Source organism: Zootoca vivipara, chromosome 3 (assembly GCF_963506605.1).
Source record: "Zootoca vivipara chromosome 3, rZooViv1.1, whole genome shotgun sequence".
Taxonomy (NCBI): Eukaryota; Metazoa; Chordata; class Lepidosauria; order Squamata; family Lacertidae; genus Zootoca; species Zootoca vivipara.
The window spans coordinates 26,646,254-26,673,704 of NC_083278.1; the positions used below are offsets into that span (position 1 = coordinate 26,646,254).

The following is a 27,451-nucleotide window of genomic DNA, read 5'->3' on the forward strand; positions in this document are numbered from 1 at the left end:
GTAAACTTCTGCATTTTTATTTGCCGCTCCTCCCCTGCTTTTAAAAAACATGCAATGATACTTCTTAACTTCTACACACTTCTAACAATGTAATGCAGGAATTATTTCAACCAAGTGCTTAATCAGGACTCCAGGGTTCAGAGTAGACTCACTGAAATTAATGGGCCTAGATTAGTCATGTTCATTAAATTTAATTGGTTTACAATGAGTAGGACTACTGCTGGCCGCAACCCCATGTCACTCCATGCAGAATTGCAGCCTTAGAGAAAATCCAACAAAGCTGGCCACATGACCTGGAAGCTGTACGCCGGCTCCCTCAGCCAATAACACGAGATGAGAGCCGCAACCCCAGAGTCAGTCATGACTGGACCTAATGGTCAGGGGTCCCTTTACTTTTACCTTTACCTTTACTTTACTGGGGAGTTTGCCAGTGGTCCCAACAATATTTCTCTCTGCTGCTGCAGGACAAGATCTCAAGGAATCAACCCAGTTAGACATTTAAAAATCCAAATACAGGCAGACACAGGATGACAACATTTACATAGCGTTGCCACCTGAGGAATTTCAAAATTCAGTTCCAAGAGATTGTAGCACAATAGAATGTTGAAAAGAGAGTGTTTCTTATTTCTATGCTGTGTGGACAGTCCTACACACTTAAGTGGCTGCATAGTCAATCTAATTAGAGTATTGGCTAGCTCAGTTGATCTCCATGAAACTTGGTCTCAGATGAGAATTCGACTATCAGACTTTTTTCTTTTTTAAAGCAGATACTCTCTGATGTGATTCACAACTAGAAGAACAAGATGTGAGATTATACTAACCTTACAGGTAAGGCTTTAGTTGTTTGCTCTGGCAGCTCAGGTGGGTTCACAAACATAAGTTTAAGAAGCAACTCCATGTAGCCAATATGTCTTGCCAACCTTGTACTTAACACCCACGCCCAATTCCAGTTCTCTCCTTCTCTTCGGCTACCAAAGTATATCACAGCTAGAAGAAGACGTTTTGCAAATACCCTCAATGTTAATAGCAGTTATGGGTTTTAAACAGGAAACCAAATCACAAACCCTTTTGACACCAATCACATTTTAACTTTTGTCATTGCTATATATTTTATTTATATGATAGCTATCAACTATTTTCATTTAGTTCCACAGCGTATTTCTGGATAAAGCATGACCAAAGCAGTTAGCTCATGCTTAACAATCCTAATTCTTAAGTTATGTACACACCCAATTTTATTTCGGAGCTTCTTCTGCAGAATATGATGCTGCAGACCCCAATGTTACTTCCCATTTAAAAGCTAGAAGCAATAACACCCAACTTTTCACAGGCGGGGTGAAAATTTGGGACATGCAAATGTTGGTGCATGCATATTTCTTTATATCACTGTCATTGATAACATTGTGGAACAGTAATTAGTAATCTTCAAAATTAATGGAACACTGTATTTCTGGAGCCAAAAGACAGGTACTGGTCTCCTTCTCAGTTTAACAAATATTTGAAACCTGAGTGTTGTAAATATTTACCGTAGCTATCCTTATTTGTGTGATAGTGTACTTGAATACATCATATATTGAACATCCATTTTTCATAATTTAGTTCAACAGTTTCATTTCATAGACTAAATTTCAGCTTAACTCTGGGCACATAATAGGTTTTTAATAAATCCGATTTAAGACTTACTAAAAAATACATATAGCAGTGCCAGTAAGCTCAGTGCCACTGCTATTCCAAGTTTTGCATCCAAAGTGAATGAAAGCAGTAAACCAACGCCACCACACGACAAAAGCGTAAGGACCACAATCAGCCAGGAAAATTGGAACAAAGGTTCAATCTGCTGCCCAGCAAAAGTTTTCATTTCATCTAAAGAAAAACACACCAAAAAACCAAATTAATCAAAAGATTATTCCAGAGGCGGTTCTCTGTAGGGCTACAATTGCTCCCTTGCAGAACAATCTACCATTTTTAAATAAATGAATTACTCTTCCATAGTATCTTTCATTAGAAAGCATGATAAGGATGGAGTGACTAAGAAGAAGGGATGGGGGGGGGGGGGATTAGATTCCACTTGTACTTTAAGGCAAGCCTACCCAGTACACATCCTGCAACAATACAATAACTGAAACACAATACAATAACCTTAACAATTCTAACTTCTCCAAATTTCGCAGTGCAGATCTTTCGTATGAAAAAGCATAAACTGGAGTAATTTTTACCTTCAAGTTTCTTGAGCAGAAAAGATTTCCCACTCCCCCATTGGGCATACAGCCCAACACAGATGGGTGGCTGCATAGTTGGCTCACTAAGAATGTCGGCTAGTGCACTGCTATAAAGATCATAACCCAGCATATCTCCATCAGATTCTGTCGGAGATAAGTGTCCTGCAAAACCAAACAGGCTTCATGGAGTAAATTAGTTATGCACGCAAGTATTTAGCTTTTCATACATTGGCAAATCATGACCAGCATGCTTAAAGCAATTTAAAATAAACCACTCACTCTTGAAAAGAAACCCTAGTTTCTTTTCATAAACCCATATAAAATTAACACATTTATTTTCTTTTTCCATGCTGTTACCTGAAAGGTGGTTTTGATGCAGTGAGAGCAGCACTGCAGGAATGTAAACACACACACAAGTTGGGGAGCGGTCAAACAAGAGTATATTGTCACAGAAAAAGGCACACACGACACACACAAAGCAAAAGAGGGATAAAGGAACTGCAGAAAATGCACATGCACACAGAAGACAGGAGCAGTGCGATAAGAATAGATTGCCACAGTAAGCCACACACACATTAAGAAGCAGTGGTCCTGGAAGACACACTACTGGCATACAGATTGTTCCAGGAAAAGAAAACACAGAGAGAGAACAGGGGAGCACCCGCTGCAAGGTACCACTGATAAGAGGAAGGTGCTGGCCTTTAAAACCCTAAACGGCCACGGTCCAATATACCTGAAGGAGCATCTCCACCCTGATTGTTCTGCCCGGACACTGAGGTCCAGCACCGAGGGTCTTCTGGCAGTTCCCTCGCTGCAAAAGCCAAGTTACAGGGACCAGGCAGAGGGCCTTCTCAGTAGTGGCACCCGCCCTGTGGAACGCCCTCCCACCAAATGTCAAAGACAGAAACAATTACCAGACTTTTAGAAGACATCTGAAGGCAGCCCTGTTTAGGGAGCTTTTAATGTTTGACGGACTATTGTATTTTAATACTTTGTTGGAAGCCACGCAGAATGGCTGGGAAACCCAGCCAGATGGGTAGGGTATAAATTTATTATTATTATTATTATTATTATTATTATTATTATTAGGGACCCCCCCAAAAAAATGAGCAAGCAGGCTGCTAGAACAGTAAAAACAAGCCGCTCTTAGACAAAGGTGAAAATAACTTCAGTATCTTTCCAGTGTGGCATGTCTTAATGTAACTTCTAATTTCTCTCCTGTGTGTTGGCTGAATTAAGTTGCTTGTTTGGGAAAGGTGACCAGAGAGCGGAGGGCGGAGGGGGGGAAGGTTTCTAATTTGCTCCAGGAGCAGCTGTCTTGTCTTCATAGGCTTGTGGAGGTAAAGGGGAGGCTGTGCTGAGGAGGGGTAAGTGAATGGGAGGAAAAGGCTAGCTATGTTAGGGGTAGAGTCAGAGACCCCCTCTGCTTGCGAGCAACGGTCCTCACTCGATGCCTTGGTCACCTCCTTGCAGCTTGGAAGCTGGCAGATTAAGAAGAAAATGCACAATACTTACGAGCTCCAAATATCTGAGTTAAAATGCTTTTCTGGTGGCTACAGTCAATGTTGTAAGGTGTCTCTCCAGCTTTATTGGGCCTGTAAAGCAGTCTACCATCTTTAGGATTTCTTAAAAGCATTTCTGCAAGCTTACGGCTTCTCCCACGAATAGCAATATGAAGTGGGGTGTCTCCTTTCTGTAACAATAGCAAAAGAGGATGGGTGAGGGTGTAGCTATTGTGGAGTAGATCACTTACTTACTCAAAAGCTGCCCTGACAAGTTCCCTTCACTGTCATCCCTTATCCCCCTAGAATAGGAACTACCCTTAGTTTTCTCTCTCTCTAAATAACCCATCTCCATGTTTAGGGTTAATTTTACTGAATCATTCTGAGTGGTCCTTCTTCTTTACAAGCATGTGTAAAATCAGGTATCTACCTCAATATCATTTTCAACTGTCTTCATTTAATAGAGGACAAGGTGCCCTAAACAGTTTAGTGAAAGCATTAAGGACAATAAATTAAAACAAATACAGTGGTTATCAACTAGAGTTTACCTTGTCTACAGCAGAAACTTTAGCTCCTTTGTCAAGTAGAAGCTCAACTATTTCAATATTTCTCATCTTGGTGGCCTTTATAAGAGGTGTTTCTCCATCCTAAAAGCAAAGTAAAAAGGTATTTTGTGAATGCCTTCAAAATAGACAAGCATAGGCCTTCTGGCAGCATTGAATTTTGAATTCTGGAACACCTGCATATTTTATGGCAAAAAAAATGTAAGTATCCACCCCCAGCCTGTAGGTTTGAGGCAATTTTAATCATAACATAAATTTTTGTTTGTCCTTGGGGTCAAATCTGGTAGCCCAGGTTGTTGTTTTTCAAAGGCAGATACTCGGTATCACACAATGAAGTTCAGTTATTCCTCAATACATTTACAGAGCAATCTTAACTAGAGGAAACTGGTGTAACTTGGGCTGACATAACTTACACCAGCATATACATTACTACTATTCTAAATGCTGTTTGGAAGCCTCTGCGAGGCATCCCCAAACTGCGGCCCTCCAGATGTTTCAGCCTACAACTCCCATGATCCCTAGCTAACAGTTTGGGGATGCCTGGTTTAGGCCCCGGATCGTGAGGACTGGGCCCTAGGTTGCATGACCAAGCTGAACAGGGCTTGGAATAGGTCTATGTCTCTCCTTGCTGGGTTCAGTCCCACACCTTTTGGGGGAGATTATGCTGATGTAAGTAACACAGGCTTAAATTCTGCTGGCTGAACCCTGGCCAAGCTGGGGTGAGGGATTTATTCCAGCATAGTTCTGGCTGAGCCTCTGGTGATCCAAGAAAACCAAAGATCCTCTAAATCCAAGTTATCCTATCCCTGCAGATATTGGGTTTGGATTGTGCTGCTAAGCATTCCCTTGAACACAAATTTGGTGTGGTATTTTCCCCATGCTATGAATTATTTCCTTTGCTGACGTTCTAATTTGCAATGGTAGTTATTGCTAATTAATACAAAGTAAAGCATTTCACATTAAACTTATTTATGGGAAAGCATCTCAGAAGGAAAATTAGCTTAAGTATGTGCATATAGCCTCTGCTCAAAATGCATTTCAGATAAGATATTGATTTTTCTATTCTTTTAAAGGTGATGGGAAATGCTGGTGATATATATTTTTAATGTGCTCCATAAGCTTTCTGAATATAGTTTTAAAAGGAAATTTCAAGCACAGAAAAGCAAATATGAACAAACTAGAATTGTACTCAAGTATTCTCTCCTCACATTTAGTAAAGACAACATTTTAAACTAAAATGCCATATTCAGCAACACAGGGAAGAGCGAAAAAGCACTACTGCAAAATAAACCATATCTCGAAGATCAAAGCCATTACATGATATATTTACCTTTGTACATATTTCAGTGTCTGGATTGCACTGCAAGATATCTCTAACCATGGTAGCATTTCCTTTCTCAACAGCCCAGTATAAAGCAGTTTTATTATCCTACAAATAAACAACATATTTGATAAGCACTTTAAATGCAGTCAAACTAACTTCACATACCACGTATTATGCAGGTTATATTCAACACTATATAGCAAAGTGGTAAAATTCAGAATGGAAAAAGGAAACTGCTTTAAGTCAGATGTAGCATCCATTGGATTGTTTTTTTTTTATGTAATGTAAGTTACATATCAGTGTTTGGCTAAAATTAGGACTATAGTATTTCAAAAAAATTCTTCAGCACATGGCATTCAGAAACCACTTCACAAAAAGCTGGCATACACTATATATTTAATTGAAAGGGATGGTGAATATTCTCTAAACACTATATTACAACCAAAACTAGAAATCTAGGATGTGCCTTGGGAAAAATAAGACTCTTCTGCTGGTATTTGTTTTTAAGAACTGTACTGAATGTATAATGAATTGCATAAGATTTCCGTATTTATTTATTTATTAAAGGTAGCTCAGTGTCATCATATCAAGAAATCAACTACAATGCGTCCTGGATCACCTCTGAACTGTAGCTTCTGGAAACTCCTTGCAACAGATGTACTTAAGATATATTTTTACTGTAGTGAAAAGCTGAAATATTCTGATTTCACAGTCCAGTCTGACAGTTGATTATGTACTCAGCATCAGCTGCTGTTCTGATCCACTGACAAATAGCAGGTACTGTCAGAAGCTGTATTGAGCACATACCATTTAGCAGGCTTCTGAGCTCTCAATTCGATTCCCCTTCCATGACTAAAAGCAACAGCAGATTTTTGGTTAACCAGTTTATATAAAGACAGTAGGCAAGTGCTTCATGACTCACTGAATTAGACTCACTAGCAAGTGCCTCAAACTAAGCTGGATACAATGCTCCCAAACAGCAGAATAGGGCATGGATGTTCTTTATGATCGAAACAAAGAGACCTACTTTACACCTAACTTAAGAGACAGTAAGTACAGAATGCCAAGGAACAAAATGTGTGTCTTTATGTGTCGTGTTAAAGTGCAGTTCTTTCCAGTTGCAAATACAGTAGGAAATCAAGTGTTTTTCAAGATGCCATCTAGAAATGTGCTTCCCATCTCTGAGGGATGCTTTTGGAAATGATACATTACAAGAGCATTTTTCAAAATCCTGAACTCATGCAGAATTACTTACCTGCCCTCTAATGTCTATATCTGCATACTTATGAAGCAAGGCTCTCACAATTTCAACATGACCACCTCGGACAGCCCCAATCAGCACAGTATCTCCACTCTGCAATGAGGACAGAACACAGTCAGATGTCTTAAAGCACTCCCAAAATAGCTTTTTATACTTTGTTATAAGTATTTTAAAAAATAATGAATGTATATATACACATTATCGAAACCCTTACTTACCCTGTCAGGAATATTCACGTAGGTTCCTGCATCTAAGAGGTCCTGCACAATTTCAGTATGTCCCTCCTTTGCGGCAATCATCAAAGCTGTGTTTCCATCTTTATCTGTTAAGTTGACATTTGGATTCCTTTTCAGGATTTCTTTTACTGAATCTGTGAAACCACCTTTTACTGCTACTATAAGTGCAGTCATTGAATTCTGGAGAGGGGAAGAGATAGAAAAGACACAATATATTAGTGGCGGTATGAGACTAACCGGTCAATACAGGAGGAGATTTTTCCTCCGCTTCTGAAGTTCATCTTATTTCAGTAGCATTAACTTCAAACACACCATTACATTCCACTATTACTTTTACACCAAAAGCAATTCTACATTTTCAGGTAACAGCAAGAAGGAAAAATCCCACATAGTCAGGAAAATCTGCACCCCAGATTTTATATCCACAGACCTCAGAATCCAATCCAACAGGTTTCTTTCAAGCCCAATAGCAGCACAGCAAATGAGTTTCTGGCATCGGCAACACAGCTCAGGAGATAAGGGTTAATTATTTTCTCCTCAACTATGACTCCCCCCTGAAATTGCAAAATAATAGCTAATACTGTAAAAGACTTTTAAAAATCCTAACTGTATGAGTTTGAGAATTTGCTGTGATTGTCAGAGCTGCAGAGGAAAATGTCTCCACATCACAATTAAGCCTGAAGAAAGCCTTCAATTGGGGAGGAGAAGGATAGGATGGTATGGTCATCAGGGTAGTCCTCAGTGGGCACATGTGTACCTTTGGATGCCAGGCTGGCAACCCCAGGACTAAACCATCTGGACTAACAGACACCATGATCCCATCTTCTTTAAACACTATCTACTGCTTTATTATTAGAATAATATTTAGACTAATCAGATCACTTTTTATTAAAGTACTCACAGCTCCTTCTTGATCAACATCCGCTCCCATATGCAGCAAATACTTCACACATTCCAGATGACCTTTTCTTGCAGCCCAGATCAGCGGAGTAGTACCATACTGTAGAATATATTTTGAACATATGAGACACATTCTAGCTTTGTTTTGAAAGCAGAACAACTCCCTCAGTTTGTGAGTGGGGAGGAGAAGAAAGGCGTCAAGTAAGTGGGTAGAATTTCAAGCGGAAGACATGAAAGTAACATCTTAGGATAATGCTAGAACATAACAGAAGACCTCGCTAATACAGAAATGTGAAAAGGAAGTTAAAGGAGTTACTAAGTTGGCAACATTCCCAAAGCGGTGTAGGGAGACAGATCAATGGCAAGGGGGGGAAAGGCAAAGTATAGGTATGGTAGAGCTGAGATGTGTTATTGGCATATATTGTGGATTCAGAGTGAGGTAACATCACAGCTAATTCAATAATCATACATGGTTAAAGAGGGGGAATGGGAATATCATGAAAGATTATATAGTACACATAGAGCTCAGCATCTGCGAGTCCTTAGCCAACAGTCTCACTCTAATAACAGTTTATTTACTATCATTGGGCAGAGTTTGGACAGTATACAGCCTGTGAGCTCTTGTAAGGAGTCTTAAAAATTATTTCATTTGATATTTTAAATGTTTTAGCGACTAGAACAGTATTCCCCAACCTGGTGCCTTCAAGTTCTGACTGGATTCCAACTCTCTTCAGTCCCAGACACCATGACCAATGGTCAGGGACAAGAAAAGTTATAGCCTAAAACCTATGGAGGGCACCAGACTGGAGAAGCCTGCACTAGAGCTGGAATACTGTTGAATGATTGCTCAGAGCACCCCAATGGAAATGTGCATAGGATTTCTGGCAAAGTGGGTTTTAAAAACTTCTAACTAAAAACATAAATTCCTCTCAAATCCAATGTAGTGAAACAGAGCTTAGGATACTGTCTTAACATTCTTAACAATTTTAACTTATTATGGTAACGAGGTAAGCTTGTACCGGAAAGAAAGAAAACTCCTACCTTGTCAGAGCAGTTGACCTTAGCTCCATGATGCAGTAAAAGTTGTACTATACGAGAGTGGCCTCGTCCTGCTGCCCAAATTATTGGATAGACGTTGTATTGCTTTGATGAGAAAAGGTTTGAAAGTTGTAAGAATCCCAAGATTTAAAGGGCAATATCAAGCAGTGCCCAATGTGACTTCTCCTTCCTCTTCTCCTCCCCACACCCAACGCAGCTCTCTGCAATGGAGAGGTGAAGGACCTCTCAGAACAGATTGGGAGGGTGAAGAGAGAGGTAGGGGAAGTCCCAGTGTATGAATGGAAGTTCAAGCAAAGCTGGATTTCACCCAAGATACCTGATTCCTATATAGTGGTACCTCTAGTCACAAACTTAATTCGTTCTGGAGGTCCATTATTGAACTGAAACTGTTCTTAACTTGAAGCGTGCCTTCGCTAATGGGGCCTCTTGCTGCCGCTGCGCCGCCAGCACACGATTTCTGTTCTCATCCTTGAAGTAACTCTTCCAAGGTTAGCAGAGTTTGTAACGTGAAGTGTTCGCAACCTGAGGTGTTTGTAACTCGAGGTACCACTGTACAAAGTTCTGACAATAATAAGAATTACAAAAATTCTACACTGCAATACTATCTAAATGTTAATAGTGAAAGCTTAAGAAAGCATATAGCATTATAACTCGATGGCTAAAGCAACTGAAAAAATAAAGTTATTCTTCTTTTGGAAGGACAAACAGTAAGACCAATTTCAAGCATGACTGTGATATATACCCAAGAGCTTTGATTGAACCAGGAGACTGATGCATGGAAGCAGGCTGTGGAGAGGTAGCTGGAAACAGCTCCAATTCCCACACTCCACTAGCTCTGACACAGCTGTGTTTACACCCAGCTATGCCAGAGAGGATGAGGCTTGGCTTGAAGGTGCCGACTCCCCTTCCTACTGCATCCAACAGCTGGGAAAGGGGAGGAAACATCAGCAGAGAAAGCAGGACAGGCAGCAGCAGGAACAAAAGGGGCTTTGAGTACTAACACCACCAACCTCAGAGGCAGCAGAGAAAGCTTAGACAAGGTAGATTTGATATAAAGGTAAAGGTACCCCTGACCGTTAGGTCCAGTCACAGACAACTCTGGGGTTGTGGCGCTCATCTCGCTCTATAGGCTGAGGGAGGTGGCGTTTGTCTGCAGACAGCTTCCAGGTGATGTGGCCAGCATGACTAAGGCACTTCTGATGAACCAGAGCAGTGCACAGAAACGCCGTTTACCTTCCCGCCAGAGCGGTACCTATTTATCTACTTGCACTTTGACATGCTTTCAAACTGCTAGGTGGGCAGGAGCTGGGACCGAACAATGGGAGCTCACCCCGTCGCAGGGATTCGAACTGCCGACCTTCTGATCGGCAAGCCCTAGGCTCAGTAGTTTTAGACCACAGTGCCACCCGCGTCCTTAGACTTGATATAGGAACTGGTAAAAAGGAGGAATAGATGTAAAGTAGCAGCACAGCCCTGGACACTTGTGTGTCTCTGAGTGGAGAGAAATGTGTATGTAAAACACAGTATAATAATTAAAACTATAATACTGAGCCTCAAAGGAGCCTGTATGATGAGAAGAGACTCAGAATGCATCTACCAAAGGATTCAGAATCTCAGCAAATCTCCTCCAAAAAATCTGAATAGACTTGGGACTCTGAAAAGATCCTTACACACTACTGCATCCTACAGGGGCTTTAAAATAAGACACAGGATTTTGCTTGTGCACTCAGTACTTAATCTGTATTAGGATAAAAATCAAGGCACCACAGAACTAAGTGAATACATATTTTGGTACAGTTATGTACATCCCATGCCATTTGTTGCATACAGCTAGTTGTGCATCAGGGTCAATGTTTTAAGATTGCATATACTTTCAACCACACCCCCACAACCAGTATTTTTATGTTTTTCAAAGTATTTCAGGTGGTTTAAAGGTGTTCCACGCAAAATGTTAAGTTTATACAAATTGTCAGTGAGCAGTCCTAGGCCAAAAAACTAAATATGCATCCAAACCACAAGCTAATAATGACAAATTACTGCATAATTCTTCCCCTACTATACAAATAGAAACAAAGATGGAAAAAAAACTTACCAGGCCAGTGATGTTGGGATTTGCTCCCCTTTCAAGAAGCAGTTCAGCTACTTCAGTACAGCCTTTGTAGCATGCCCACATAAGGGCGTTCCATCCACCCTAACACAGGAAATCAATACATGGATCATTTTAAAATCTATTTTCAGCATTTGCATAAAAGATTATGTTTCACAGTTGTTAGCCCAGTTCTCTGGTGCAAACAACTTTCTACTAAGCAATGAAATCAAGGAATATTAATCCATCTAAACTACTTTTAGCTGAAAATTCCTATTACTTGCTCTAGTTCAGGGGTGTGGAAACGGTGGCCCTCCAGATGTAGATAGACTCTCAGCAGCACTCCAAACACTGTTGGATTACAGCTCCCATCATCCATAAGAATTTCAAAGGCTACCAGAATTTTGATAAATTTTCAAAAGAACAAACTCTGAAGCACATGGTAGGATGGAGCTATGCTGCCCACCTGACCTCTCTCAGGCTGAGTTGCTTCTGCTGGCAGCAAGGTCGGCACAGTGCAAATGCCATTCTGCTGTACTTGCTGGCGTGTTTACACCACACCAGCCAGAGGGAGGTCTGGTGAGTGGCACAACCCCAGCATGCTGTTGGCTACTAGAAGTACAGGTCTATCTGTGCTGCAGCTTAATAAAAAAAAAAAGGTCTACACCTACTGAAGGACTAAAATGTTATTTGTTTATTTCATGCCCTTCACCCTAAGGTCCCATATGTCATACCATGTCTCGATGTTCCATGTTCACATTGCAATTAAGTAGCTCTGACACAATGGCAGCATGCCCCTCTTTAGCAGCTGAGATAAGAGCTGTCCAGTTATCCTAAAGTGAGAAAAATGAAAAATTAACAGTCCAATAGCTAACTAAAACCAGAGATTATGCCAGTTGAGGTGAAGTGACTGTACTTTGAGACTTCTTATCCCAGGACAGGGAAGGACAATGTGGTACCCTTGATATGTTGTAATATAGACTATAACTCCCATCATCTCTGAACATGGCCATGCTGGCTGAGATTGATGGGAACTATAGTCCAGGAACATCTGGAGTGTACCATTTGGGTACCCGATTCATATGGGGTGGGGCAAGTGATAACATACACACTCTTGTCTGGACCTTTCGTGCTTACAAGACTCCCAAGCCTAGCACATGGGAGGGATTAACAAAAGAATTGCGTGGTCAAAATAGGACATGCAGCAGGAGGAGAGAATAATACAGCAAGGAATTAGATCACCCATTCAATACTTACTGCATCTTCCAAGTTGCAGTTGGCACCTTTCTTTATCAATTCTTGGACAATTTCTAAGTTGCCTTGCTCAGCAGCTAGCATTAACGGAGTCTGACCATTCTGAAATTATGTGAAACATGCAGTTATATTGTCAGAAACTAATGAATTGTACAGATGGTCTTACAGGTAGATTCTTATACAAGAATGCTGCTAATGTTTTACGTGTTGCTTCACAATGGCACACAAAGTGTAATTTTTAAATAAACAAACAGAAATTGTAGTACAACTCCTGAAAACATTATTAGAAAGATGGGTCCATTGTTACAAGTTTTAGCAAACTGAAGGGGCACTGTTTACTGCTCCTTAATAAGCATCCTGTCGTCGTCCCCCCATATTATACTGTAAATGTCTGTTTTATCCAAAAAGAATTTCTGATCAAACATTCATTTTCATAAAGGATTTTGTTCTTGTTGTTGTTGTTGCTATACTCCAATAGAACATCATCCCACCTTGAAATTATGGTGTTCTGATAGGTTTTTAAATCTATTTTTCCATGTGGGCACCTGATGGATTATTGGCAAATTCATATCCATCACTTGGTATCTTTCCACCCATTGACAATCAGCTGAACACTATGAAGTACCTCTACTCTACTTAAAAGTAGCATTTATGAGATGAACTGTGGGGCTCAATCTGTGATGTTTGTTTCACATATCCAAGTCACCACAGTTGATGATTACAGAGTATGGACTATTGAGCAGCATGACTACTTTAAATAAATAAAACCATTCTACATGGATTTTGAATTTCCTACAGGAAATAAATTGTAGCACAAAAGTGTACTTTCTGAAAACAAATGGAATGGGAAATAAAATGGAAGAGTGTTTAGCCCTAATTATGCTGTTAAAGTGAACAGCAATGAAGAGAGGAAAATGGCTAAGACTGAAACCCATCAACAGCAGGAAACTTTTTTTTTCCTGCCAAGGGCTACAAGGATAATCTGCCAGGGGCTGCATGGTGGTAGTTATGTGAAACCAGAGCCAATTATGGGGGAATCCAGAAACAAAAAGGTGTCCTTAATTAATTAATCCAGAATAACGAAAGCCCTGCTTCAATTTCACCATGGAGATCTCGTATTAAAATATCCAATCCTCTGCAAGTCTACTCAGAAGTTAAGTCCACTGGGCTTGAAGAGGTGTCTCTCAAATAAGATGACAGAGAGGTGTTTTTTTTTAATTATTTCTTTATGCAACAGATCTCTACAGTTACTATGCTAGAAAACAAGTGAAAACAGTTCCTTTCTGACTTAGCAGGCAGCTATACACATGCATCACAGAAACTCTATCAGAGAGTGGGGGGAAAGATGTCTTTTTCTCCAAGTTATACAACTAGGAAAAAAGTAAAGAAACGTCAATTTATTTTTATCAAATAAAATTCTTTCTCCTCCCCCCCCCCCCAAATTCATACCTCCACATTGTGGCACGACAAAGCAGCATATGTTTATCGATTCTAAAAATGTATGTCTACAATATTAAAACATATATTACAAATTTATCTTACCTCATTCCTCTCATCCACATCTTTGACCTTCTCAAGAAGTGCCTTCAAAGCAGGAACATTTTCTTCTTCTACATATGTCACCAAACTCTGAGACACGAGACTCGCCATCTTTAGCCAAACTCCACAATGCTAGTTATCTATGTTAACAAGACAAACAATTTTAATGTATCACATGATGTTTTTGCACTGAGTGGAACAATACAATGACTGAAAACCTGCTGCAAGAAATAACTTCTATTGTGCCAAAATTGTTCAAGGTGCTCCAAACAGAAGCAATACAGTCCCCATCCAGAAGATTTTAAGTCTGTGTATACATATGAGGTGGTAAGGAGTAGCCATGTCATGCTGAAGAGATGGAGAAACATGGGCATGAACTAATAGAGCAGAAGGGTGGCATAGGAGATTGTCCATGAAAAAGCAGAAGTTTGGTTTGTGAAAAGCTATGTTAAATTTTTATTTAAAAAAAAAAAGATGTCAACCCCGAAACTTAAATATTAGCCCACCATTGTAGAGTTAGCTTCTGAGTGTTCTGTCTGGCGCTTATTCAGCTTGAAATAAAACATTTAAAATGCATTTTTAATGCAGAAAGATTTCAACAGAAAATAGATTGGTATCTGTTGTTTAACTGAATTACTAAATGTTTAGTCATCTATTTGGTACAAGCTTTACAGCTAGGAGTCAAAAAAACATCTGATGCGAGATCAGCTGACATCAGGGCAGTTGAGCTGGGCTGCTTAAGAAGAAGAGGAGAAGCATTTGGACTTGATATCCCACCTTTCACTCCTCTTAAGGAGTCTCAAAGCGGCTAACAATCTCCTTTCCCTTCCTCCCTTACAACACTCTGTGAGGTGAGTAAGGCTGAGAGACTTCAGAGAAGTGTGACTACCCCAAGGTCACCCAGCAACTGCATGTGGAGGAGCGGGGATGCGAACCCGGTTCACCAGATTACAAATCCACCATTCTTAACCACTACACCATGCTGGCTCTCCTTAAACCTTAACCAGAGCAGTACTGATTTAGATTGGGCAATCACCTTAAAATGGAACTTAATCAATGGGACCTACCATAAAATGTTGCAGTGCAGAACATTCCTATTCAGGTTTCCCTGGACTCTACTATACACTTAAACATCCTCTCTCTGCCACCTCCCCACCCCGTTTTCCTTTCCCCTCCTCTCCTCCTCCTCAGTCTGGATTATGTACCCACTGAGTCCTCAATGGTTCCCCACCTCACACTTCCCCCCCATATCTTTTATATTCCTGTAAATAATCCTGTTGTTCTCCCAAGCCTCCCAATACCTCCCTCTTTTGCATGTTTAGGCTACACCAGGATCAGTACTCAGAATGAGTTCCAAGCAAGGACCTGCAAAATAATAATGCAGCCTTATCCATGGTGTGCATCAGTAACCTGCCATTGTAGCTCAGGAAGCTGAAAAAACAAAAGCTAGCATCAAATGCAGGAATCTCTGCTTTAACTTGGGTCCTACTTCATATATACTTCCCGTTCCCATGTTTTGAACATTTTAAAGTGAAACCGGTCTGCATGCAAGTTAAAGGAATAGAAGTTTTCTGCATGCAACTGAGTTCCTTGATTTAGCCTGGAAGGAGGTCACAGGGGGCAATTTACTGCAACCTGAGAAGTGTGTGTGTGTTCACGCATGGCATGTGTATATGAACAGGAATCTAAACCAGTCTCAGCCCCACTTCATCTGCAATATTAACTATGGATTACACTGCAGAGTTTCTGTAAACTACTAACTGTCAACAAGGCTGCAATAAGGGTATAATAATGAACTGCACTGCAACATTATACTACTCTCTTAGCTACTCTGGGATATTGAAAATAAACTATTCTAGAAGACAAGCTTAAGTGAGCTACCTGAAATCAGCTAAAATAAGCTTTGCTTCCTCTTAGAAAGTCTCCAACTGTACCATCATTAGCAAGAGGGAAAAAATGCCTGGACTGCAATTCTGCTAACATTCTACAACTACAGAAGGAAAAGCACAGGTGATCAAATTTGGGGAGAAACTGATTTTTATAACAAACTGAAATAACCAGTTTTCAGGACAATGTTGAACTATGCATATGTTGTAAAATTTAAGCTGGTTCCTATGAAACCAGAGAAATGGATCTTGACCCAGGGAGAGCTCAAGGATCCAGGCAAGCAGACGAATTTAAGCGTCTCCTGCCCACCAAATGACAGAGACCAAACCAGGACGTACGAAGCAAGGCACTTTTATTTTTGCTGTTGCAACAGGGTCCTTCCTCTCACACAGGAGAACAAGGAAGGAACCCCAAACAAAGATGTCTTGCCCTTAAAAAGAGATTTGAAATTGGTTTCAGCCCACCCCCCAGAAGCATCATCCATATGTCACAGAAGGGGTGTAGCCCAAGACCCCTCTCCCTAGATTCATCATAGGTACATCATGAAAGGGGAGGTCTGGTGGCAGTAATCTGAGCAGTCTGGACCCTGCCCCCTGCCCCCAAAACCTAATCAACAAAAGAGAGAGATATTTACATTTCCCTGTTTCCCAGCCAAGTTAATCACAACCTTTTGTCTGGCACTCAGGTATCAGGATGCCAGGGATTATCACTTTAATTCCTGAGACAATGAGAAGGTTCCCCCCACCCCACTTCTTCCTTGCAGAAGAACACCTGGTCAGAGAGAGTCAAAATGGTGTCAGTCAGGCCTGTTTTCCTGTGCTGCTTCAGACATGTTTCTGTACATTCATGTACATGTTTTATGAACAATTATTATATATATATAGATATGACCTCAAAATTCTTATAACACATATTACACCATACAGATCCAGAAGTATGTTACTTTTTTAGTTTAATTTAAAAGCAGCATCAAAACCACTGATGGCTGGTTAATATAAACCCAGGATCTCTGCCCTGCCATCTTACCTGTTTAAGATTACTAATTGCTGTGAACTTATATGGCCTGTTCTGTATTTTTTCATGGTTGCAAGCCTCACATTTGCAAGCAAAGCAGAAAACTCTGAGAGAATGGCCGTTTGGAGCTATGGAGGTAATTTGTCTAGTAAAATTGGCAGTGCATTAGAGACATAATCATAAAGATAGAAAATTTGCTGAAAAGAACTATAATTTATATTACAAATTATTTTGGGGTAAATGTTTGATTAGTAACTGGGTTTGTAAAAACAAAATTAAAAAATCCTTCCAGTAGCACCTTAGAGACCAACTAAGTTTGTCATAGGTATGAGCTTTCATGTGCATGCACACTTTTATTCCGTCTGCAATTTCTGTCATGCACGTAACTTGCAACAACTACCCGGTATAAAAAAAATTAACACACCTTCCCCAGAATACTATGGATCTTCCTACATGACATCTATTGGGTCATATATTCTCAGTTATCCAGTATGCACGTAACTGTTGAGATGAGCAGCAATAACTAACTTCTCTAACTAGGTCAGGTCCCTCTATTCTGTGTCCTACCACACCCAAGCATAACCAGGTACCATACAAACTTTTACACAACAATTTGAGAGATAAAACATGTATTTCATCTGAAATTGTCAGTAAAAACTGGATTCACAGCCCTTGAAAGGCACTGGCTCCTTCTTACAAAGCTACTACCTACTGCTTTGAAAACATTTCTAGCTATCCTAAACAGAGAAGAAAACATCACATAATTTCACCATTTTTGCACTCCTGTTCAGATTGGATACCTGGGTCAACTTTCCCCTAATTAGACTACCAAGCCTTGATTTGAAAGTGGTTTCTGGAAGCATGCTACCTACGCTTCCAGCATCTACACTGTTTAAAAGTGAGGCGCAATTGCTGCTTTGCTATAAATTCATTTTGCACATTTCAAAGTCCTGTGATAACTTAGTTGCTGAGTCGGTAAAGAACTCTCTTTAATGTCACTTGCTTTACTCTGCAACTTCAATATAAACCGCAAGCGACTGATGCTACAGTAATGTGGAAATAATGTTTCCTTCAACAGTCTGTTAGGATAGATAGTCCCCCCTGCAAAAAGAGAGAGAGAGAGAGAGAGAGAGAGAGAGAGAGAGAGAGAGAGAGAGAGAGAGAGAGACCGATGTGTGCACACTGTGGGGTTTTATCAGCCATACATGTTACCATCTGTGGAGAAACAAGGAGCTAAGGTTGACAACAACATCTGTAGAGAAACAAGGAGCTAAGGTTGACAAAAGATTTCATAGATGTGAGTAAAAGCATTTGGATATGCATTATAGGTGACGCAATCTTTAGATTGCTGACCCTAAGGCAATATGGTACAGATGAATGAAAACAGAAGCCTGAAGGGCAGAAAGTCCAGCTGCTGAGGCAGCATTTGAGGTAAGCTGGTGTTTGTAACTTTGCACTTCCTGTCTAAGAGAAGTCTTACTGTTTTGTGGGATAATCTTAGAGATGGCCTTAACAGATTATTCAGTCATAAAAGCTTTGAGCCTTTGTGTGCTCTTAACACACCCCATAGGTCTCCAACTTCATATGGAGTAAAAAAACAACAACCCACCTCTATTGCATGTTAGCATGTTCTGGTAGTCATATTTGGTCTCTAGTCTACTCTCAGTGAATTAGCCATGCTTAGGTGAAATATTATTTTTGACCTGTTAAACTTACTAGTTTTGGTTAAATGGACAACTGAATTTAACCAGTGGAGCACATAATATCTTTATCAGCTATGGTATGCAGTTTGCTGCTCACCTGGTCGACCAAGGCAAGCAGTAACACACCTCGAGCAGTAACTCAAAGTGGAAAATAAACTCTCATCTCTTTCCTCATGCCATCTATCTTTCTGCTCCCCACCATCACTGTGAGGCTATCCCAGATGTTCTCCAAAACATCATCATCATCATCATTATTTTCACAATACAAGAAATAGTATTAGATCAAAATTCACCCTCCAACCCTTTCCGACTTTTAAGGATAAGCAAAGCCACCTGAATAGGCTCAATTACCAGAGATTTGTAACAAACCCTTATATGCCATTACCATACCTTCTGTGTTTATCTCTATCAGACTATAACACAATGATTCTGCAAACAGGATCAGGGAGATATCCAAAATGGTTCTAATGACTAGAGCCAGTAAAGCAGCAGAATGACAAACGGAAGAGGTGAACAAGAAAGAAACAGGTGAGTAAACATGCAGTAAATTAATGACTTTCAAGGATGCCTTCTTTCTCAACTTCCATACCATGTAATTTATTCCTGGCAACTACTCTCAGCACCTTTCTCCTCTTCAGCTTCAGACACTGAGGCATGTGGCCCAGTCACTATTATACACAAAAAAAATATTGTACAATGGTAGTGGGGGCTTGCTAGAATAGACAAAATGTAACAAGGCAATGGTGATGAAGATGATATTCTAAGCAACTGGAAGCAAACAATCACCATTAAAACACAAACACATCAGTGAAGTCAAAAACAAATTCCTGAAAGAATCACACGTATGTGATATCGCACAGCATGTGTTTTGAAATGGCAACATTCACAACTGCCTGAGATTCAATATAAATTGCAAGACAGGCTGAACCTATGTAATATCAAGAGCACTGTACCAATTCCATTTAAATAAAAAGGGAGAAGTAAAATGCTTTTGAAAAACATGCTGTAAACATTTACAGCGTGTTTATGTTGCCTTAAAAAGGTAAAGGTAAAGGATCCCTGACAGTTAAGTCCAGTTAGATGACTGAGGTTGCGGTGCTCATATCGCTTTACAGGCCGAAGGAGCCGGCGTTTGTCCACAGACAGTTCCACATAAAAGCAACCTGCACAAAAGTCCAGGAAGTGTCATCAACGTATGTTGCCCTCAGCCACATATATGCAATGATGAAGTACCGTAAGTTAATTTTAGACTCTTACTTTTATGGATTTGTTGCAAGGGGGGGGGTGTATTTTTGACAAATCTTCACATAAAAAGATTGCATACATGGATACAGATTTGACCATACTGCACTTTATAATGTTTTTTGTACTACTGTAGATATTTCCAAACTTATCAGCCAACTTAAATACCAGGATTTTCCCACCTCCAATAGCTCAGATGGAGGAGGCTTTTGACATAGTTTCACACTGCAGTCCCATACCCATTTACCTGGCTGGAAGCAAGTCCCACTGAAATGAATGGGGCTGACTTCCAAGTAGGAAGGATTGCACTTTCAGTTATTCTAGATTTCCTTTGAAATTTACAATGAGTCTTAGTATTAACTGTTTGTGAAATATTAATACTGCTTGTTATAAGCTTGGAATAATAGAATATAGAACAGATTTTAGCATGGTTACACGTTGGACTCCTTTTACAGGAGAAGAATTTCACAGCAGTCTAACTTGCCGTTAAGACAGATGGAAAAGGTTGAAAGATAATAACTCTCGACAACAACACTTACTTCTTAACCATGCTATTCCAAGTAATTGCCATATTCTGCTTGCCTTATTCATAATTAACAGTTTCTAAAAATTGCCATGTAAACAGTCCACTATGCAACTTCCTAGAAAACTCTTAAAATAGTTACATACTGCTGCACATCAAAGGAAGCTTCTGCACTATGGTCTGTTGTGTTTCCATCTGTCAATTACTGCAAGTCATATGCTACACCTGAAAGTCCACCATGGCCACACAAACTCATTTCTAACCATTTTGAGATGGGTAGCCATGTTAATTAATCTATTGCAGCAAAAACAAAAATCAGTATTGTTGCACCTTAAAGACTAAGAGAAACTTTTTGAAAGAGCAACTGAAACTTCCAAGTACAAAGATATTAGAAATCAGTAACTATATTTCGACTGAAAACAGGGATAAGTGTTATACCAACAACTACAGACACAACTACAACTCTGTCCTAGGTCTAGGACAGAGGCAGACAATACCAGTTAGGCCTGGGTGATACCTGCTGTTCAGATCCATTTACAACCTATCAGATCCAACTGCAGATTCTGCAGTCATCTCTCTGCAATATGCAGAATGGATACTTATCTCCAATTTTAAAACCATTAGTGCCATCACACCACCCCAGAGGCTTCAGGAATGCTAAGGAAGTTTTAGCAGGGTTCACAAAGGGGCGTTGTACATGCTCTTCATTAAGATTTGCCGGATGATGGGTCAGTGTGTGTGTGTGTGTGTGTGTGTGTGTGTGTGTGTGTGTTGTGTGTAATAGTTCAAAAGGAAGTGCTATTGTTAGGATTTCTGCTTCTGACTAGGAGAAAGCTCATAATTTTCCTATCATTGCTTGATGACAAAGTCTTACCATAAGTCAAAGCATCATCTGATTTTGTCCTATCTAGGATGGTTTTCAGCAGCATCAAATACAGTTTTCACACCCAAAGCTTAAATCAGCGCCTTCCTCAACAGAAATCCCAAACCTGCAATGGCTGGAACACTCATTTGTCGTTGCCCCCCCCCCAATTTCAATTCTTCTCCTGCGTTAGCAACACTTATACATAGCTCAAAATGGGAAAATGCACTCTAGCAAACACATTCCTAAGGTGTTAATTTCTTTATTCATTAGGATATATAGTACAGTACTAGGCTTGGGTGATGTATCAATATCAAGACCACAATGGCGGCTTCACCCAGCAGTAGTATATTCAGACTACCCAATACAAACATATAAAACTGCCTTAGATGTCCTGGGCAGTTAGTCAAGCACTGTAGAAAACACAAGAGGGGCCACACACTTACCATAACTTGAGTATTTCCACATTTAGGCCCTATATGCATGAGTGGAGAGAGAGGTAAAGCCTTTTCTCTCCATGTTCAAACTGATTTACACAAGGAGATGGGATGGGCCAGCATGTGCCATGCCCATTTCCATCTTCCATGAAATTCATTTCTACACTACTTGACTGTCTACTAAGTAACACCCCTGCCCAGAGAAACTGTTATTGGGTGTTTTAGAAATATTTAAAATAAATAGTTATGTAGGGTCTCTCCCAATCCTACTATCCAAGATCCTTTAACCGCAAACACAATCCAAGGCCTTCTCTATTATTCAGTCATGGGTGCTTCCTAATAATAAAAAAGCTCAGAGAATGTACACAATCACTCACTGATCTGCAAGGCTACAAATAGACCTAGCACACACACAAGTGCCATTAGTAAGAACACTATACAGGTACAACACAATCATTTATAATGCATTCAGTTATATTCCTCCCTCCATGATTTGTTACCTGGCAAAAGTTATTTCATCGGACTATAGGAGAGGGAGTGAAAGCAGGGCCACTATTAGCCCAACTCAGAGCGCAGAGACCTTTGGCTCATCATCTCTCTAAAATAGTTCCAATTTGAGCTGTTCGTTCTATGAGTTTGTAACTAATACTTAGGGCCTGGGTTGACTTTTTCCTCCTCCCCGCCAGCCCTCCCCTTGTATTATGTTTTGGACTGTAAGTCTGAGCTGTCTCCCTATTGATCTCTAATTATTTATTATTTATACTATTTCATAGCCACCTGATACCAAAAAAACCAATATACAAGAATTAAAAACAGAGGCGGCAACAACCAACCACTTTAAAGCCCTATGCGACTTGGGACCCTCGTACCTACGGGACCGCCTCTCCTGGTATGCCCCGCGGAGGACCTTAAGGTCCACAAATAATAATATTCTGGAGATCCCGAGTCATAAGATGGCTAGATTGGCCTCTACTAGAGCCAGGGCCTTTTCAGTACTGGCCCCAACCTGGTGGAACGCTCTTTCCCAGGAGACCAGGGCCCTGCGGGATTTGTCATCTTTCCGCAGGGCCTGCAAGACAGAGCTGTTCCGCCTGGCCTTTGGGTTAGACTCAGCCTGACCCCTGTGTTTTTCTCCCTCATGGCTTGGATTTATGGCCTACTTGAAATGAGGCTGCACTTTAAATTTTAATACTGTATTTTAATCTGTATTTTAATTAATTGTTTTTATGTTTTATTGTGGTTCTGTTGGTGTCAGCCACTTATGGCCTACTTGAAATGAGGCTGCACTTTAAATTTTAATACTGTATTTTAATCTGTATTTTAATTAATTGTTTTTATGTTTTATTGTGGTTCTGTTGGTGTCAGCCGCCCTGAGCCCGGTTTTTGACTGGGGAGGGCGGGGTATAAATAAAAATTTATTATTATTATTATTATTATTATTTGTCAACACAATTCTAAAAGCAACATCTCATAACCAGCAGAAGACAGACCAATTTAAACGCCCAGCAGATTAAGTGTCAAATGCCTAAGAGGAGAGAAAAGTCTTTGCCTGAAGCCAAAAAAATATTAATTTTAGCACCAGGCACATCTCACTAGGGAAGAACTACTCTGGGGATCTTTTTTGGTCAGAGAAGGATAAAAATTCTACAAATATGTATAAATAAGTGAATATGAAGAGGCCAACACCAGACTGTTAAAAACACTGCATAATTATTAACAACCTCAGGAACATTTAAATTTTAAACACTGGATGTATTCATCTCAGAAAACCCTATACTGTACAATGATTCCCCAGTGAAATATAGAAGTAATAACCAGGTTCACCGCTTTCAAAATAATTCATGCTACTCTTTTCATTCTTAATCGTTCATTTTCACAAATTCTTATAGAACACTGTTGCTTCCCTTTTCTTGAATTCCCCACCCCTCAACACTTTAATTCCCTCTACAACTGTAATTCAGTCAATATTCTCCAGTTATTATCCAGCTACAAGAAAATGAAATAGATAGCTAATTGCATGAAAATAAAAATTAAAAATAAAGGAATTACTGTAATCACAATCAGTGATATTTTTTATCACAATATATCATTCTACCCACCCATACGAATAATGGAATACCATTCAAACACCACATACTTAACTGGAGCTGGCAAGCATTATTGTTCATACTTACCATGTACCGTTTTTGAAATTCCACTTTTTCATCTTCTAAAAAAAAGCCCAGGGCACATATAAAACTCAGGGCACATATAAAACCTGGGAAGCTTCCAGCCATTTCTCTATTCACTTTCATTCTTGCATTTCTTAAACTACAAATCAACTACTAGACACTGTGTCTGCACAGCATCTAGCACACTGCCAATAGTATGAATTCTATTCTCTGAATTTTAAAAAAATCTTAAGATAACAATGCTAAAAAAATTCAGCCATCAACCTTCGTTAGACAGCATCTCCTTTGAGAATAAGCTTCAATATGTCCTTCAGTATTGTACCAAAATCCGGTAAGGCTGATACGGCTACAATAAAGCAGCAATGAAATAAACTTACCTGGAAGTAAGGCTGATTTAACTCATTAGGTGTTGCTTATGAGTAGGCATGCAAGGACACACACACAGTTAAATCTGAGACTGTTGCTTTTAAACAGGTTTACAATGATATCCCATAGTAGATGGGATTACTTGTCTGTTTTGTTTCCTTAGGGAAAACCAATTACTCTTTCCCACTAGGAAAAAACAAAAAAACAGTGGCTCCTTAAAGGCTGAACGGGGAGATTTATACCCCAAAATACACTGGTTAGACTTGTGTTTTCTGTGACACAGCACAACCCACCACACGCACATCTACTAAGAAATAAAAGGGAGGAAAGGTAAAGAAATAAACCCCACTGAGTACAGGTAAACAAGTGCATGATTTCAGCCTAATACAGCGACCCCATTTTCCTACAATTTCTCACCCCCCAAGACAACGGCAACTCGCCGGGTTTTTGACTGACACCGCAAACAAGCAGGGACTGAAGAAGCCACCCTGAGTCGCGCGTCCAAAACATTCACACATTCGGGGACGTCATCGAGGAGGAGGGGGGCGGAAGAAATACACACTGAAGAGGTAAAAGCAGCAAACTGTCCTCCTCCAAAAGTAACTGGGCAGCGACAACCAGCCTCACCACCACCACCGCTATTCTGACAGCGAGGTGGTGGGGTTTGGGGAAGGGATGGGAAGCAGGAAGATGATGCTGGGCGGTGCCGGCTCCACTTCCCTTTGTTTTGACAGGTTCACACGACCACCCACCCTCCCCTGGAGACCCCTCGCCCATCCAACTCCCTTTACCAGCAAGAACGGGAGACCCTAGAGATGGAGGAAGAGGGCGAAGGTGGTCGTAGTGGCAGCGTCAGGGCCGCCTCAGAGCCCGGCGAGGGTCTGGAGCTTCTCCTCCACCTTCACCACACCCCGAGAGTAGCGGCGGCAGCCATCTTGCTTTCTCCGCCCCTCTCTCCGTTCTCGGCGCGGTCACGTGGGCGCGGCTGGCCTCCTCCTCCTCCTCCGGCTGAGGCGGGCGAGGCTGAGAGCGGAGAGATTGAACGCCCGGGGGGGGGGGCAGGAGGCGCGCTCTGCTGGGCTGGGTCTGCCCCGTGTCCGGGGTCATGGGGGTGACCAAGGCCCCCCCCCACTCTAAATCAATACAAATTTGAGGTCCTGTCGCCGCCGCAGAACAAAAATCCAGGCTACGCCCATGTCAGCTCCACAGAGGGGGACCCGACCTCTCCGTTTACTGTACAGTACATACAACAAAGACATAGCTGCCAAGTTATCCCTTTTTTACAGGGATTTTCCCTTATGCTGAATAGGCTTCCTCGCGAGAAAAGTGAAAACTTGGCAGCTATGCAAAGAGCCCTGTGGCACCTTCCTTATTTTATTTCATCACATTGATATGATACAGCTCTTGGTCAGAGGGGATTAAAAACCCTCAGAAAAGTTAAAAAGGAAACGATCTATAACACGTTTATTTTTTATACAGGTGAAACTCGGAAAAATTAGAATATCGTCGAAAAGTGCATTTATTTCAGTAATGCAACTTAAAAGGTGAAACCAGTACAGTATATGAGATAGATGCATGACATGCAAAGCAAGATATGTCAAGCCTTTATTTGTTGTAATTGTAATTATTTGTCGTTAGGCGTGTCAGTTATAAATGGAATGTAATTAATGAGATGTAATAGCGATTTTTGTTTTTGTTTATTTTTGTATTATTGTAACTACAGTATTTGTTTTATTACTGTGGAATTTCCAAAAGAGAGCATTTGTAAAAAGTAAAAGAAAAATAAATAATAATAGGTTGCATTACTGAAATAAATGCACCTTTCGACGATATTATAATTTTCTGAGTTTCACCTGTATATATATTTTCTGGGAAGTTCTTTCCACCCTTTTATTATTTTACTAATCATAAAATATTATATTATTATAGTAATAATATTAATAATAAACATAGTAATAATCATAAATAAATAAAAATAAAAATGTGCACCCCAGTGCCGGATTTACATATAAGCTAAACAAGCTATAGCTTAAGGCCCCGCTCTCTTTGGGGCCGCCAAAAAATTTAAGGGGGGAAAAAACTGGAAAGAAACTGGATGTACATTTCCAAAATATACCGTAAGATAAGGTAAACAATTACTTTGGTAAAATACATATTTTGTTACATGCAAATGGCTTTAGATACCTAAATTACCATATAGTCAACACAAAAAAACAGTGACAATTTGTTGACAAAGGACAGCTGGACATATAAAGGGCCCCGTTACCTTTAGTAGCTTAGGGCCTCATCAAACCTAAATCTGGCCCTGACTGAGACCATTCCATTATAACTATACAACCTCCCAAAATTTCAGCACCTCCTGCGATGGTTTCACCCCTTTCCTGTTATAACAGCACAGATTCTGCAAACACCTTCCATATCTCCTCAAAACCATTTCTCCTGCATATTCCCCATCTTACTTTAACGGCACATTTTAATTTATCATTAAGAGCTATATCCCATATAACACGTTTATGCCATATGACTGTATGAAGTCAGCGCTCTGACTGCCCTACCACTGCCAAGTGAGGCCGAGGCAGCTTCGGCGGCACCAGCTTACAGACCTTTTCGAGGTCCCGCAACAACGCATCAAAATAATACTGATTTGGTCTTGAAAGAAAATTGCAATCAAGTATTAGGAGATAATTTGCAAAGAGCGGGTGGGGGGACTCCCAATATTTCAAATGCCTAGGGACCTCCACAGGGTTTAATCTGGCACTGGGTGGAGGCTCTCCGGCACACAGAGAAGCTCAGCGGCGATGCCTTGAGGTGCCACCCTGGCTGCCGCTAATTTTGGCGAGAGCCAGGGCACTCCGACGGTGGAAGTAGTTGGTGCAGGAGACACCAATTCCCATTTCGCTTCATGGAATAATAATAATAATTTATTATTTGTACCACACCCATCTGACTGGGTTACCCCAGCCCGCTCGGGGTGGCATCCAGCACATATAAAAACATAATAAAACATTAAACCTAAAAAGCTTCCCTATACAAGGCTGCCTTCAGATGTCTTCTAAAGGTTATAGTTACACATCTCCTTGACATCCACAACGTGGGTGCCACTACCGAGAAGGCCTCTGGAAGGTCGGCCCTTCCTGTAGGCACACTTAACAAGGGGTTAGCAGTGCAATCATGTTCACCGGGTTTATTCTGAAATCCCATTAAGTTTGATGGGGGGATTTGCTCTCGAGTAAATGTGATTAAACCTGGAGTCTATGCGTACAGAATTTAGCAAGGAGAGGCACAGATCTTTGGATTCCTAAG

The 27,451-nt window shown here is 40.5% G+C and overlaps 1 protein-coding gene across 3 annotated transcripts in view; it reads right to left on the reverse strand.

The window, feature by feature from the left end:
- The window catches only part of KIDINS220 (kinase D interacting substrate 220), a 59,169-nt gene extending 34,044 nt beyond the window's left edge, over positions 1-25,125 (reverse strand). For 2 of the 3 annotated variants that reach the window (XM_035109886.2, XM_035109885.2), the window contains exons 1-15: positions 24,940-25,125; positions 13,947-14,083; positions 12,408-12,506; positions 11,885-11,983; positions 11,157-11,255; positions 9,047-9,148; positions 8,007-8,105; positions 7,088-7,285; positions 6,864-6,962; positions 5,615-5,713; positions 4,270-4,368; positions 3,735-3,912; positions 2,217-2,381; positions 1,684-1,863; positions 822-987 (exon numbers count right to left, since the gene is read on the reverse strand). In XM_035109886.2, the coding sequence (XP_034965777.2) occupies positions 822-987; positions 1,684-1,863; positions 2,217-2,381; positions 3,735-3,912; positions 4,270-4,368; positions 5,615-5,713; positions 6,864-6,962; positions 7,088-7,285; positions 8,007-8,105; positions 9,047-9,148; positions 11,157-11,255; positions 11,885-11,983; positions 12,408-12,506; positions 13,947-14,054 (1,790 nt within the window). In that variant the 5' untranslated portion in view covers positions 14,055-14,083; positions 24,940-25,125. The remainder of the gene's footprint in view (positions 1-821; positions 988-1,683; positions 1,864-2,216; positions 2,382-3,734; positions 3,913-4,269; positions 4,369-5,614; positions 5,714-6,863; positions 6,963-7,087; positions 7,286-8,006; positions 8,106-9,046; positions 9,149-11,156; positions 11,256-11,884; positions 11,984-12,407; positions 12,507-13,946; positions 14,084-24,939) is intronic. The other variant, XM_035109887.2, reaches the window with a different exon arrangement.
- Between the last annotated feature and the right edge of the window lie 2,326 nt (positions 25,126-27,451).